The following is a 13,547-nucleotide window of genomic DNA, read 5'->3' as shown; positions in this document are numbered from 1 at the left end:
TCCTGTGTGTGTGCCAGGCCCTGTACTGGGTATTGGACCAGCAGTGGGAGGTTCTGGGCTTTCTCAGAGCTGGGCTTCTGGGGCGGGGCAGTGGCCCATCTGTCCCCACTCTCACCATCCAGAAGCACACGAAGACCTGCAGGTGACGGTGCACACCAGAGAGGGCCCTGGCTCCAGAGGCATGGGTGGGAGGGGACAGCCAGGTGAGGAAATGGCTAGGGGTGAGGAGGAGGGAGCCTGAGGCTTGCCCTGGGCAGGCAGGTCTAGCAGCCCCACACCAGGCACCTGGAGCCAACGTGTGTCCACACACACATACCAGGCAGGGGAAGGCAGGGGCTGGCTGGGGACTTCCCTGTGGGTCCCTCCCCTGGAGCTAGCTGAAGTAAGGCCTCACAGTTCCTGTGGCCTGAGCTGTGGCCTTGGGGGATAGCACACAGAGGCAGACTTACAGAGAAGGGAACAATCCAGCTCAGGCCTGGTTGGAGGACAATTGGGAGTGGGTGGTAGGAAGCCTCTGGAAAGACAGGCTGGGTCCTGGATGGGAGGGAGGACAGTCCACTCTGCATGCCTAAGTGTCTAGATACCGGGTCTGAGGACCATGCACCACGGGGCTGCGGGGACAAGAAGTTTGCTGATTCTCTCAGAGCCAGGGTCAGGGGCCCCAGCCGAAATGGGGCTGTTTTGCCTCCTGTCCTAGTAGCCCCCATCCCTCAGGCTTTTTCTCCATCAGTCAGTGGAAATGCTCCTTTGCAGCACTGAGGGACAGTCCTTCACAGATCTCAGTCCCTACCCCCTACTGTAGTCCCTTTTTCCGTCCAACAATCGGGTGAACTCTTCGGGAGCAAACTGGGAAGGCAGCTGGGCCTCTAAGCCTGTTGGGGTGCACCTGCAAGACAGCTGGGGCCAGGACTGGGGAGTTGAAAGGAGAGAGAGCCATGGCAGAGCCTAAAGCAGAGAGATGAATGAGGGAGCCATGGCAGGTTCTAGACCAGGGGCGTCGCCCAAAGGAGTCAGTGTTTCCTAGGCCCCGGCCGACTGACTGGGGTTGTTGCCAGAGGGCAGGGCCGGGCTCCGGCTCAATGCCAGTCTCCTGCAGGCCTCCCCGAGCCTCCGGCAGCCCCGCCCGCGCCAGCCAGGATCCCTCCCTGGCCCAGCGCGCCGAGCCCCGCGCATCTCACAGCGCAGGCGCACAGACACGCCCCGCGGCCAGAGCGGCCTTCCAGCCCCGCCTCCGCCGAGCGCGCGTGGGCGGAGCCTTGAGGGGCGGGGTCTGCGTCGGGGCGGGGCCTAGCCGGCCTATAAAGGCGGCGGCGACGCGGCGCGCCCGGCTCCTCTCGGCGGTGGCGGCCCTGGCGGGGGAGTCCGCGGTGGTGGCGGTGGCGGCGGTGGCATCGGCGGCCGTGGCGGCGCTGCTGTTCCCCGCGCGGTCCGCGCAGCGGGGTCCGGGCTGCGCGTCTCGGGCGGCGGCACTGCGGCCCCGGCCCGAGCCCGACCCCGGTGAGGGCGGCCCCGCGACCCCGGCCTGGCCCGGCCCGGACCCTGGCGCAGGGATCGGGCCCCACGGAGCCTCGCAGTCCTGGCTTGGGCTCCCAGCGCGCCGGCCTCGGCCACTCAACGCCCTCCTTTGTCTGCTCCCGCCCACAGGGTCCCCTCCCCGGCCGCCCCCCGCCCACGGGCCGCCCCCCGGGCCCCGCGTCCCCTCCCCCGCTGGCGGGGCCCGGACAGAAGATGGTGCAGAAGAAAACAGCCGAACTTCAGGGCTTTCACCGTTCGTTCAAGGTGAGGGCCGGATCGGTTTGGGGGCGCCCCGGGCTGGACAACCGGAGTGGCCGGTGTGGCGGTGGCACCAGCCCTCTGTCCCGCGCATGGGGTTGCCCAGGCCTGCTGTGCATTGGGCGGGGGCGACGGGGCGGTCAGCGGGCCATAGTTAGTCTCTAGCACCCCGGAGCCTGTGGGCTCTTTCTTCCAGGAGCCCCAGGTGAGGCTGAGGAGCCCCTGCCTGTGTGTCTTGCATACCTCAGCCAGGCTCGTGCTGCTGTGGCGGGGTTCAGCAGGCCACAGTCTGTCCCCAGCGCCCTGGGGCCTGTGGGGTCCTTCCTCCAGGAACCCCAGGCTGGGCTGCAGGCGCCCACCCATACCCTCCTAGGTGGTCTGCAGAATGGGGCAGTGGATTGGATGCCCTCCCAGCCCTGCACCTCCCAGACACCCCAGGCCCAAGTGCTATTTCCTGTCAGAGCGGGAAGTTTCTGCAGCAGCCCCACAGCTGTGGCAACCGAGTCCTGTCTCAGATGAGTGAGTCTAGGGGGCCGGGCAGGTGCCAGGCAGGGGCCCCACAGGGCCTGGCCCAGGGGACGCAGTGATGTCAGCAGCCCCGGCCACCCCACCCTGCTGGCCATGTTATGTAATGGCGTCCCTGGGCCTCCTGGGGCAGGGACCTGTTGCCCCGTAGAGAAGGCAGGATCTGGGCGTGTGTGCGCGCGTGTGTGCGTGCATGTGTATGAGTGTGTGGGTGTATGCGTGTCTGTATGTACGTACCTACGGGCGAACTGCACGCCAGGATGGGAGGAGTGAGCTGAGACTGTTTGGGTTAAAATTCCCAGGCCTGTCCAGCCAGCGTCCTGGGCCGTCGCCCCACCCCTGCCCACATGCCTGTCATCCTCGCTTCCCTCCCTGGGGCAGCCACAGCTTTGGCATGCTCAAGTATTTGGGGCTAGGTGGGAGCAGGGTGGACTTGAGACATCACTGGCGGTGGTCTTTCTCCTCCTGCGGCTGGGCTGGAGCCGAGATGGGGTCAGTGTGTGGGGCCAGCTCAATGGCCAAAACAAACTCAAACTTTCTGGATGGTGCCAGCTACCTCCTGCCAAGGCCTGCTGACTGGAGGCCTGCAGCCAGCCCGGGGCCTTGCCTGGCCACACTGCCTGGTACTACGGGCTGGCCTCTGCAGGCCACCGGACAGCCCTGAGCTGAGGTGGGACTTTGGGAGTCCCGAGGGAGGCAGGAGGGACAGTGGATGGGGAGTCCTGGCTCTTAGGCCAGGGGCCAGCCACTCCAGGAGTCTCCTCCCACCACAGTTGGGGGTTCCCGTGGGCTGGGGCCCCTCCCTCCCCTACCTCCCCTACCTCCCCTACCTCCCTCCCCTACCTCCCCTCCCTCCCCTCAGCCTGGCTGCAGTGCAGAGGGAGGTGTGTCTGCCAGGTGTCTCCGCTGTATCTTCCCCTTGTGAAGATAGGAAAGTAGAAGCTTGAAAAGAGTAGGCACTTGTTTTAGGTCCCCATGCACATGGTGACAAGGACACAGGAGCTGGCTGTGCCTAGTGTCCCTTCACCTTGGTAGCTTGGCTGCCCCTTCTCTCCAGGTCCAGCTCTCTGAGTTGGAGGCTGGGACAAGGCTGTGGGGTTCTGGCACCCTTACATGGTCTCACAAGCTGGGGCAGCTTCCTCCCGCATCCCTCCTCGAATGCTGGTCAGGCCCGCGGCTGAGGCCACTGGGCCGAGGTAGTGTAGCTGGTACCACCATCGCTGGTGCTAACCCCAAGCCTCACATTCACCCTCCCTCCTAGTCACCCCTACACTGCCTCCCTGGGGCCCCTCCTCCCGGGAGCAGGTAGTCACCTGGCACCTCCAGACACCCCTGGACTGAGCCTTATCGGAGCGCTGGTCGCTGGTGCTGGCACAGCTGTGTGCCTGATTCTGTGTGGGGGCCAGACCCTCGGCAGGCGGGCGCAGGGCATGGTGGCCGAGGCCACAGGCTGGCTGGGGCACCTCCTTCCTCCCTACCCTACCCGCCGTGCCTCCTAGCAACTATCTGCAGGGTGGGTGGGGAGGCCACGAGGGCCCACGCCTGTTTTTCAGCCGCTCCCTCTGACCTCTGCCTGCCCCTCTGCTGCCGGACTGGCTTCTGGGCCTCCTGTCTGCAGGAATCTGGCCCAGCCCCTTCTGCCAGTAGGCCCCTCAGGGGTCTCCCTTGGGCTCTCCTCGAGTTCCTTCTCTATTGGGTGGATCTCCTGCCAGAGCCGTGGCTCCAGCTGTCCCAAGGCCCAGTGACTTGGTCCAGGTCATCTTGCATCAGTGCTGGCACCACTGTTCTGTGTGCAGGCCCCCCACGCCCACCTGAGGCCCTGGCCACCTGGTCCACCTGGATGGAGGATCTAAATTAGGGTTAACTCCTAGAAGAAGCTGGTGGGGCTTCAGTGTCCCAGCCTTAAAACCTCACTCTCATGTCGGGGGTTTCCAGTCCTCTAGTTGGGTCTGGCCTGCAGAGATATATTTATCCCCCCCAACATCTGTCTGGAGGAGCCCTGGCTCCCTCTGTTCCCAGGGTAGGGTCCTGAGCCCGCCCCTACTTCCCCTGGCCGTGGCAGGGTGGGGAGACCTTAAGCAGCATCCTCCCCAACAAGGCTGCTTTCTTAGCTGGGTATCAGGGCCTGTGAGGGTCTGCCCCCTGGGGTGTCTGGGGGTGGCCGGGGCAGGGCTGGGCAGGGAACGGCCCGGTGCTCACATTGGAGCCCATGGGTGCCTTTCCCGTGAGCCCCTGCAGTTGGGTCTTGGCTGTGGGGACCTGGAAGCAGACAAGTGAGGGCTGAGGCGACACACAGAGCTGGGGGGACGGGGCGTGCACATACACTTTCAGGGGCAGAGGTGTGGTGGGGAGAAGCATCAGGGCAGGAAGCTCAGTGGGGAGGAGAGGGCAGCATGAGGCGTGGGGGGCCCTGCTGCCCCACTTCACAGAGGGGAAACAGGCCAGGAGGCCATGGGAAAGCAGGCAGGGCCGCCTTGCTGGGAGCTCTGCCCCAGGGGAGCTGATGACGCACTCCCTCCCACTGGCTATCCAACAGCCTTTGATCCCCTCGCTGGCACAGGAGGTCGGCTGGGCACTGGTGCTGGCCCCATCCTACAGGTGTGCAGACTGAGGCTTAAGGCGTGGCTTGGGCCCCATGCTGACTCAGTTCTGGCCTGGGAGACAGCGCCCCCTCGCCAGAGGCCCCAAGGGCCCTGGGCTGGGGGCAAAAGATCCATTTCCTTGTGGTCAGGCAGAGTCAGACTTTCTGCCCACTAGTGTGTGGACGGTGGTGGGGCGTGCAGTGGGGGTTGGGGCCTGAGCTCTCTCCTCTCCTGCAGGGGCAGAATCCTTTTGAGCTGGCCTTCTCCCTAGACCAGGCTCATCACGGGGAGACTGACTTCAGCCTGGAGTGCCCAACCCGCCCTGGTGAGGGGCTGGGAGGGAAGGGCATGCCTCTGGGGTGGGGTTGGGGGTGCAGGGGCCACCCCCTGAGCTGGCTGGGCTCACCTCTGGGTCTCCTGGCAGACATGCCCGCGAGCCAGCCCATCGACATCCCCGATGCCAAGAAGAGAGGCAAGAAGAAGAAGAGGTGCCGGGCCACTGATAGCTTTTCAGGCAGGTTCGAAGGTGAGAGTGGATTCGGTGGGGCGGGGATGGCGGGAGGCGAGGTGGCCTGGGCAGCCCTGACTGCCCCTGCTCTGCAGACGTCTACCAGCTGCAGGAGGACGTGCTGGGGGAGGGTGCCCACGCCCGCGTGCAGACCTGCGTCAACCTGATCACCAACCAGGAGTACGCCGTCAAGGTGAGCCCAGCCCTGGCACCGGGGCAGCGTCTCTGGCCTCTGCTCAGCAGCACCTGGGGTCAGGCCTGGCCAGGGGTGACAGGAGGAGGAGAGCTGGCATCTGGGCTGCCAGACCAGCCGCCGGGGAAAACTGGTGTCTAAAAATGGCCCCAAGGCCAGTGACTCAGGCCACCCCTGGGAATTCAGGTCTGCCTGGGCTGAGGCCCTGAGGCTGGGTGGGAAGTGACCACAAGGGGTGGCTTCCCGTTTGAGTAGCCAAGGACCTGGTGCCGGGGGTGCCGCCGAGAACTGGGGGCTTCGGTCAGGGCCGACGCTCACCTGCTGGGTCGGTCAGGCCAGGCCTGTCCCCGGGGATGACAAATGCCACACCATGTCGGTCACAGAGGTGGAGAGGCAGTGCCGTGCCGGGGGCCCAGGGGAGCTCAGCATCAGGGGAGGACAGGGTGGGCCTGCAACAGCCCCCATGCACCCCATGCTGTCTCTGACCTGGGCTGTGGCCACATGGCCTGCGTGCCCTGGCTGGGCGGCCAGACCCTGTGTTCCGAGAAGCCTTCCAGCTTACCTCGTGACCCTGCCTCTGGGCTGGGTGGGGTCACAGGTGGCTGGCTGCCCAGGAAGGCAGGCCAGGTGCTCCCTGGCAAACAGGGCTGGCTGGGAGCCTCAGGCCCAGGCGGAAGTACAGTGACCAGGGTGGCTGTGGTCCCCACCCACTAGGAGCGCCCAGACCGGGTGGGTGATGGCATTGGAGAACTGGTCACCTGGCATCCAGCACTTTCTGCACCGTCAGTGTCCCTCGGAGCCCCTCCTCCTGAGAGTCCTGCTGGGCTTCTGGCTTCTGTTCCTCTGGCAGGCGGGGACACCGGGCTCAGAGGGCTCGGGTCAGTTGTACTGCGTGTGCCTTCCCCAAAGGCTGTCCCCCTCAAGAGGACCGCAGTCTCCTCTGTGAGGTGGGGGCCCTAGCCACATCCCCACAGGACGGATGAGGGTCAGTTTACTCCAGAAGGGAGAGGCTGGCGGCATTATCTCAAGGAGCCCTGGCTGCAGCCTGGTGGTTCTGCTCCTCTGTGGGCAGGTAGACAGGTGGGACAGTGCTTAGGGTGGTGGTCTAGCCCTGGTGGCAGTGGACATACGTGGCCACCTGCTGCTGGAGCCTGGCCAGTGGAACATCCCTCCCCCGGGCTGCTGGTGGGCAGGGAGCCCCAGGCACGGTGTGACCCAGCCTGACCGCCAGCCGCCTGCCCCCACTGTGAGAGAGGCCCAAGGCCCAGCCCGGGAGGAGGCCCCCAGCAGTTGCTGGGGGAGAACTGGCAGGCCCCCTCTGACCCCACTGCTCTGTGAGCCAGGTGGCTAGGGGAGCCCCTAGGGGATGGGCCCAGACCCTCCGCCTTAGAGCACCTGGATGCCAGAGCGGGTGGGGGCAGAAGTGCTGGCTGGCTTCCTGAAGCTCTGGGGTCCTGGGAGGCTGTGCCCACTAGGGGGCCAGACTTGGGCTCATGGGACCGGGAGCATCAGCTCTAGTGTGAAACTGGGAAGATGAGATTTGGGGCTCAGAAAAGTGGGATGGCTGGGCTGGTAGCCAGGCACCCCCAGGCCCTTCCAGTCCCCTGGGTGATGTGTGAGCTGGCACAGTGGTCAGGGAGGGGAGGCCACCCAGTCTAAGGGTCCTGCTGCTCTGGAGGGATATTTTGCGGGAGCCCCAGGCCCCAAATATGCCCCAGGGCCATTGGGGCTGGGCAGAGAGGCGCCCAGCTCCTCCTCTCTGCCTTTTCTGTCCTGCTCACCCCTCCTCTTGACGGCTCTGGGGAAACACGTTGCCCCATTTGTGCTGACACCGCCATTTTGACTTCCGGTAAATTCTGGGCCCCCATATGAGAGCTCTGCTTTCCAGAGCTTAAAGGTCTAAGCTCTGACAGGGGAAGTTTCTGGCCTGGGCCCCTCGGGCTGTGCAGGGTCTGGCTGACCCAGTTGGCGTCTCCCCTCCCCCCACATCATTTCAGATCATTGAGAAGCAGCCGGGCCATATTCGGAGTAGGGTTTTCCGGGAGGTGGAGATGTTGTATCAGTGCCAGGGACACAGGTAATGTGATCCACCCTTACCGCAGCACTGGGCCCCGAGCCATCTTTCAGTGGATGAACAGGCTGAAAGCCTCCTCACCCCCAGCAAGCACCCACTGTGTGCCCGTGGTCGGGGGGGGGGAGTGGAGCAGGCAGGCCCCTCCGGGGCTGGGCTGCAGGTGCACCCAGGCCTGAGGAGGCCTCACTCCTCTCCTGCCTCTCTGCCCGCCACCCAGGAACGTCCTAGAGCTGATTGAGTTCTTTGAGGAGGAGGACCGTTTCTACCTGGTGTTTGAGAAGATGCGGGGTGGTATGTGGTGCCTGGATTTCCAGCTGGATCTGCATGTGCCTGGGGGCTCAGGGCCACCAGGGGGAACCTTTCTGGGGGGGGCCTGCACATCAGAGGGGCCTTGGCTGGTTGGAACTTTGTCGACATGCCAGCTTAGGTTGGAGGACTTTGGGCCCCTCCCTGCCAGTGTGGGGTGGGTGCTGGGCATTGGGCAGTGGGGGTGACCCCTGTGTGTTCTCCCTGCTGCATGGCCTGGCCCCAGGCTCCATCCTGAGCCACATCCACAAGCGGCGGCACTTTAACGAGCTGGAGGCCAGCGTGGTAGTGCAGGACGTGGCTAGCGCTCTGGACTTCCTGCACAACAAAGGTGGGTGGTAGGTGGCTGCTCAGGGGGCCACCTGCTTGAGGGGTCCCTGGGTGTCCAGCCTTGTACCCAGTCCACCTGCCCACGACTCCTGGAAGATGTGTTCACCCACCCTTGACCTGCTTCCATGTTTCCTGGTTCTCCCTACAGGCATCGCCCACAGGGACCTCAAGCCGGAAAACATCCTCTGTGAGCATCCCAACCAGGTGAGGGGCGCGAGGGGGCCCTTCCCTGTGGGCCAGGGCCCCCAGGGCCTGGACCCCACCCTCACAGCCCCCTCCAACCCACCCAGGTCTCCCCTGTGAAGATCTGCGACTTTGATCTGGGCAGTGGCATCAAACTCAACGGGGACTGCTCCCCCATTTCCACTCCCGAGCTGCTCACCCCGGTGAGGGTCCGCGGGGTCAGGGCGCCCCAAGTGGGATGCAGGGAGGGTTGGCCGGGGCGGAGAGGTCCGGATTGGCCCCAGATCCGGTCCCATGCTGCAGTTGCGTAACCTCGAGGTGGCGGGGCTCGGGCTTCCGCTTAGCAACAGCCGCTGATTGGCCAGGCGGGCTTGCTAGGCGGGACCGCGGTCAGGCACGGTGGGGTAGAGAGGGCTTCCAGTACCTGTTGATTGGGCGGAGGCGGGGTGGGGCGGGGTCGACTCCCTGAGCAGCCTCTGATTGGCTAGCAATGCGAGGGCGGGGCTGGTTCCCTCAGCAGCCTCTGATTGGTCGGGCAGGGCTGTCTGGCTGCGGGCTCCGGGAAGTCCCCGTCGGGGCGTCCCCTCCCCCTCCGCGGCCCCTGACGCCCCGCCCCCGCCCGCAGTGCGGCTCCGCCGAGTACATGGCCCCCGAGGTGGTGGAGGCTTTCAGCGAGGAGGCTAGCATCTACGACAAGCGCTGCGACCTCTGGAGCCTGGGCGTCATCCTCTACATCCTGCTCAGCGGCTACCCGCCCTTCGTGGGCCACTGCGGCAGCGACTGCGGCTGGGACCGCGGCGAGGCCTGCCCAGCATGCCAGGTGCGCGTGAGGGCCTGCCTGCTTGCCTCCCTTGAGCACCCTGCCCGGCCTGCCCCGTGCAACCCCCTCTCCAGGCCTGCCTCGGCATGCGCACACATACCCACCCCGGGAGCTGGACCACACATCCCCTGTTGCCCCCAAGGCCTGGCTTGTGCACACATACCGCCCACATCCACTCCCAGGGCCTGCCCTGTATGCCTCCCTGAGCACCCCTTGGTCTCCAACCACTGATTCCGTCCACAGGGAAGTGCCTTTCTGACCTTCCTGGGTTCCCCCTGCATAGGAGAAAGCAGTCAGGGGCCCCAGAGTTGAGGTGGGACAAGGCTTATGGTTTGGGGTGGCCAGGTTCCAGCCTTCTACCCACCACGCAAGGCTCAGGATTCATGGTCAGGCCCCCAGAACCTGGCCCTCAGAGCTGCCTTTCTGTAAATTGGGCCCCATTTGGACAGAGTCCACCAAGTTCCTCCAGAGGCCACTCTCGCCCAGCCTCCCAGCCACCCCCAGAATGCTGGGCCCTTGCCTTCCTTGTCCCCCCGAGTCGCCGGCCTTGCTGGCTGGTCTCAGGGCACTTCCCAGCGCTCCATCCACCCTGCTGTCTGGGGGGGCCAGCCCAGGCCCCTTTCCCTGGGCCCAGGTCATGTGGGGCATGGTGGAGCCTGGGACCCTGTGGAAACATGTCACTCAGCAGTGTTCCCCCGGATCAGTCTTGCCCATCCAGGCTAGGGGTTTGGCCCTGACTCTTGCTGGCTGTGGCTGACCCCCCCGTCCTGCGTCCTCTCTAGAACATGCTATTTGAGAGCATCCAGGAGGGCAAGTACGAGTTTCCTGAGAAGGACTGGGCCCACATCTCCTTCGCTGCCAAAGACCTCATTTCAAAGCTCCTCGTCCGTGACGCCAAGCAGAGACTGAGCGCTGCCCAAGTCCTGCAGCACCCCTGGGTGCAGGGGGTGAGTGGGAGCCCCAGGGAGGATGTGGGAGGCCACTGGCCTCCATCCAGTCTTTGCCAAGGGGCCAAAGAGGGTATGAGAACCTTTGGAGGTTCAGCTTTGAGACCCCCCGCCCCAGAGGGGCCAGGTTGGATCAGGACTGCATGGGGCTACCTCTCAGTGAGGTGCCAGGCTCTGTGTCCTGGAGGCGCTGGGGCCTCACACAGACTGTCAGGCTGTGGTCGGCAGGGGGCAGGAGGGTACAAGCCAGGGTAGACCCGCGGCTGGCCAACGAAGTCCAGAGCTCTGTCCCCACCCATCCCAGAAGAGCTTGATGTTTTTTCTGCTCAGGGGTCGAGTCCCAGCCCGGCTGCCACCCCAGGTAGGGAGGCCACCAGAACAGGGGGCTTAACCAAAAATATAAGTTGGCACTGGGGACCCTGTGGGGAGCAAAGCCTAGGGCCCCACGCTCAAGGCAGATGGGCAGGTGGAGGGGGCGGCTTTAGTGAGACCCAGGCCCCACCCACCACACATACCTGGCTCCCGCAACGCCCCCTCCCCCAGCCTGGCTCAGTTCCCGGCAGGTGAACCGCCTTAACTCTTCGTGGTCTCACCGCCAGCCTGGCGCTCAGAGAGAGGGCCGGCCTCTGCTTAAAGCCTCCCCTCTCCTTTCTATTTTCAGTGCGCCCCGGAGAACACCCTGCCCACGCCCATGGTCCTGCAAAGGTGAGGCCCCTAATGGGATCTCCGGCTCAGAGGGAGGAGCCCCCGAGTTCAGGAGGGGGTGCTAAACGTTAAGATGTTTGAAAAAGATTAAAAAAAAAAACAACTTTTTTTAAGTTGTTGGGGGGAAGCCGTCCAGTGCCTGGGTGTCCTTGTACCGGCTGACATGTTTGGGACCCCAGCGGAGGTTCTAGGCCCCCCCTATCCAGGGTAGGGGCTCCTGGGGTCTGCAGTCCCTCCTCCAGGGCACTGCACAGACCCCGGGGGTCCCCAGGGAATCAGGCGGACTTGCTAGCGGCTACCTTCCTCTCCCTGGTGACACCACCCCCCCTCCCCAGGAACAGCTGTGCCAAAGACCTCACTTCATTCGCGGCGGAGGCCATTGCCATGAACCGGCAGCTGGCCCAGCGCGAGGAGGACGCGGCCGAGGAGGTGGGGCAGGACCAGCCCGTGGTCATCCGAGCTACCTCACGCTGCCTGCAGCTGTCCCCGCCCTCCCAGTCCAAATTGGCCCAGCGGCGGCAGCGAGCCAGCCTGTCCGGAGCCCCCGTGGTCCTGGTGGGAGACCACGCGTGACGTCCTCCTTTCCTCTGTACATAGGCCGCCCCTCCCCCCGTCAAGTCTAAAGGTTTTTTTAAGCTATTGCCCGCGGGTGACCAGCGGGCTGCCCTCCCCCAGGCTGGATTCCGAGGCGCTAATAAGCTCAGCTGGGGGGGATCTTTTTATATAAGGTTTTTGCTGTTGGGTTTTTTTTGTTTGTTTGTTTCCCGCCCCACCCTCCTTTTTTTCTTTTAATGGTGTTAAAAGCAAAGCCGGCGCCCGGGGAGGAGAGCGGAGCGGCGTGCGGCTGGGTGGGCGCCCTCCCGCCGCCGCCGCCCCCGGGCCGGCCGGCCGGCCGGCCGGGTACTGTGAAGGCCCTTCCGCGCCGCCCGCGGGCCTCAGGAGAGGAGGGCGTGGCCGTCTTCCGGGGCCGGAGCCGGACCGCCCGCCCCCTCCCCAGCCCGCACAGTGTTTTCAGGGACAGGTTGACCCCCACCTCCCCTTGATGAGACGGTCGCTCCTTCCTTCCCCACGGACACCCTGGTGGCAGGGCGGGGGCTTCTCAGGTCTCCCCTGTCGCGGGAGTGGAGCCTGGGTGCGGGCGGCAGGATGGCCGCCGCCCACTGGACGCCCTGCCGACGGCCACTGGGGGCTTCCTCGAACCTTGACCTTAAGCTGCAGCTGACGGCCCCTCCCCCGGCCTCTCCCCCAGGACCGCCCGCCTGGGAGGGTGGCTCCAGAAGTAGGGGGGTGCTGGGCGGGCGCCCGTCAGCCAACGCGGGGGTCCCGTGGACCCCCGCCCGGGCACCCGAGTGCCCCTTCTCAGGGCTCAGTCTGACCACGGCCACGTCCTGCCCCGTCGCTCCTCGGGTCTGGCGTGGAAGCTCTGTCAGCCCCCCCACCCCGGGTCTCGCGGAATCCCCCCCGTCGGGCGGCGCTCCTGCCCCGCCCACCTTCAGGAAAACCGCCCCTTCCGCCCGCGCCGCAGTCGGACGTCGCGTGACCCGCCGGGCTCGGGGAGACTCTGGCGCCCTTCGGCCTCGGGCGGGAGACACTATGCAATACAGGCTTCGTTTTCTACGTGCACACTTGCTTTTGCCGCCGGGGCGTGCGGGGGTCTGGGCCGGCCTCGCGGGCAGCCGCCCGGACAGCCCTCTGGCTTCTGGTTGTCCTGTTTCGTTAGTTTTCTAAAACATCAGTTGACATCCTTTCCCTGTTTTCGAAGAATACTTGAATGTGGGGGGGGGGGGGTTCCTGAGGCGTGGGGGGCTCGGACGCCGTCTCTGGGGCCCCCCAAGTCTCATTATTGCAGTCCGTGGTGGTTGGTGGGGGGCCGCCGCCCCCTCCCCGCCCCTTCCGCCCGGATCTGTGGACTGGCCTTTCCAAAGACTCCGGGGGTGGGGAGGCCACCCACCCCATCACTTCTCGCCCATCGGTGATTCCACATTTTGCAACTGGGGATTCTGCCTTTTTGTAAAAAACAAATGGACTCTCGCCCACTGCAGGCGCCGTGGCCATTTTACTGGGGAATGCTGAGCTGTGAGCAGCTTTTTTTTTTTTAAAGGTGGGACAGCCACTTCCTCCCCCTGTCACATGGACAGTGCAGCTGGAGGACTGGTCAGAACCGTTACTGTGAATGAGTGGCCTGGGTCCCAGGCTGCTCTGGCGCTGGGGGAAGGGGGGAACAGCAGTGTTTCAATGTTAACGTGTGAAAAAGACAAAAAAAACTTAAATTTTTTTAAAGTGGGGGAAAAACATCCAAGCACTTTAACTCCACTGTACCAGGTGAACTGATACAGCTCAAAAAAGTTTTTCTTTACACCAACTGTCAACGCCGGAATTTTGTATTCTGTTTTGTAAGGATTTAATAAAAGTCATAAAAACTTGTTTTTGTGCCGGCGTCCTGCTGGGCTGCTGCCTTGCCCCAAACCTAGTGGCTCCAAATCATTCTGTCATCCCAGTGATGCTGTGAGTCAGGAATTCAGAGAGGGCATGGGTGGGCTTCGCTCCAAGACACCTGGGTCCTCAGCTGGGAAGGCTCATCTCCCACAGGTGTGGGCTGGG

At 64.5% G+C, this 13,547-nt stretch overlaps 1 protein-coding gene across 1 annotated transcript; it reads left to right on the top strand.

Annotated features, from left to right (window-relative positions):
- The first annotated feature begins 1,377 nt into the window (after nt 1-1,377).
- Nucleotides 1,378-13,308, top strand: MKNK2 (MAPK interacting serine/threonine kinase 2). Its single transcript, XM_031438116.2, has 14 exons — nt 1,378-1,497; nt 1,645-1,779; nt 5,118-5,205; nt 5,305-5,406; nt 5,484-5,581; nt 7,579-7,658; nt 7,873-7,946; nt 8,188-8,292; nt 8,440-8,495; nt 8,582-8,677; nt 9,100-9,294; nt 10,077-10,241; nt 10,903-10,946; nt 11,282-13,308. The coding sequence occupies exons 2-14, from the start codon at nt 1,729-1,731 to the stop codon at nt 11,517-11,519; spliced, it is 1,392 nt and encodes a 463-aa protein (XP_031293976.1). The 5' UTR covers nt 1,378-1,497; nt 1,645-1,728; the 3' UTR covers nt 11,520-13,308.
- Nucleotides 13,309-13,547: the final 239 nt, after the last annotated feature.

This window comes from Camelus dromedarius, chromosome 27, assembly GCF_036321535.1.
Source record: "Camelus dromedarius isolate mCamDro1 chromosome 27, mCamDro1.pat, whole genome shotgun sequence".
Classification (NCBI taxonomy): Eukaryota; Metazoa; Chordata; class Mammalia; order Artiodactyla; family Camelidae; genus Camelus; species Camelus dromedarius.
Note: the sequence above shows the minus strand (reverse complement) of the source record. Positions and strands in the feature narration are given on the sequence as shown.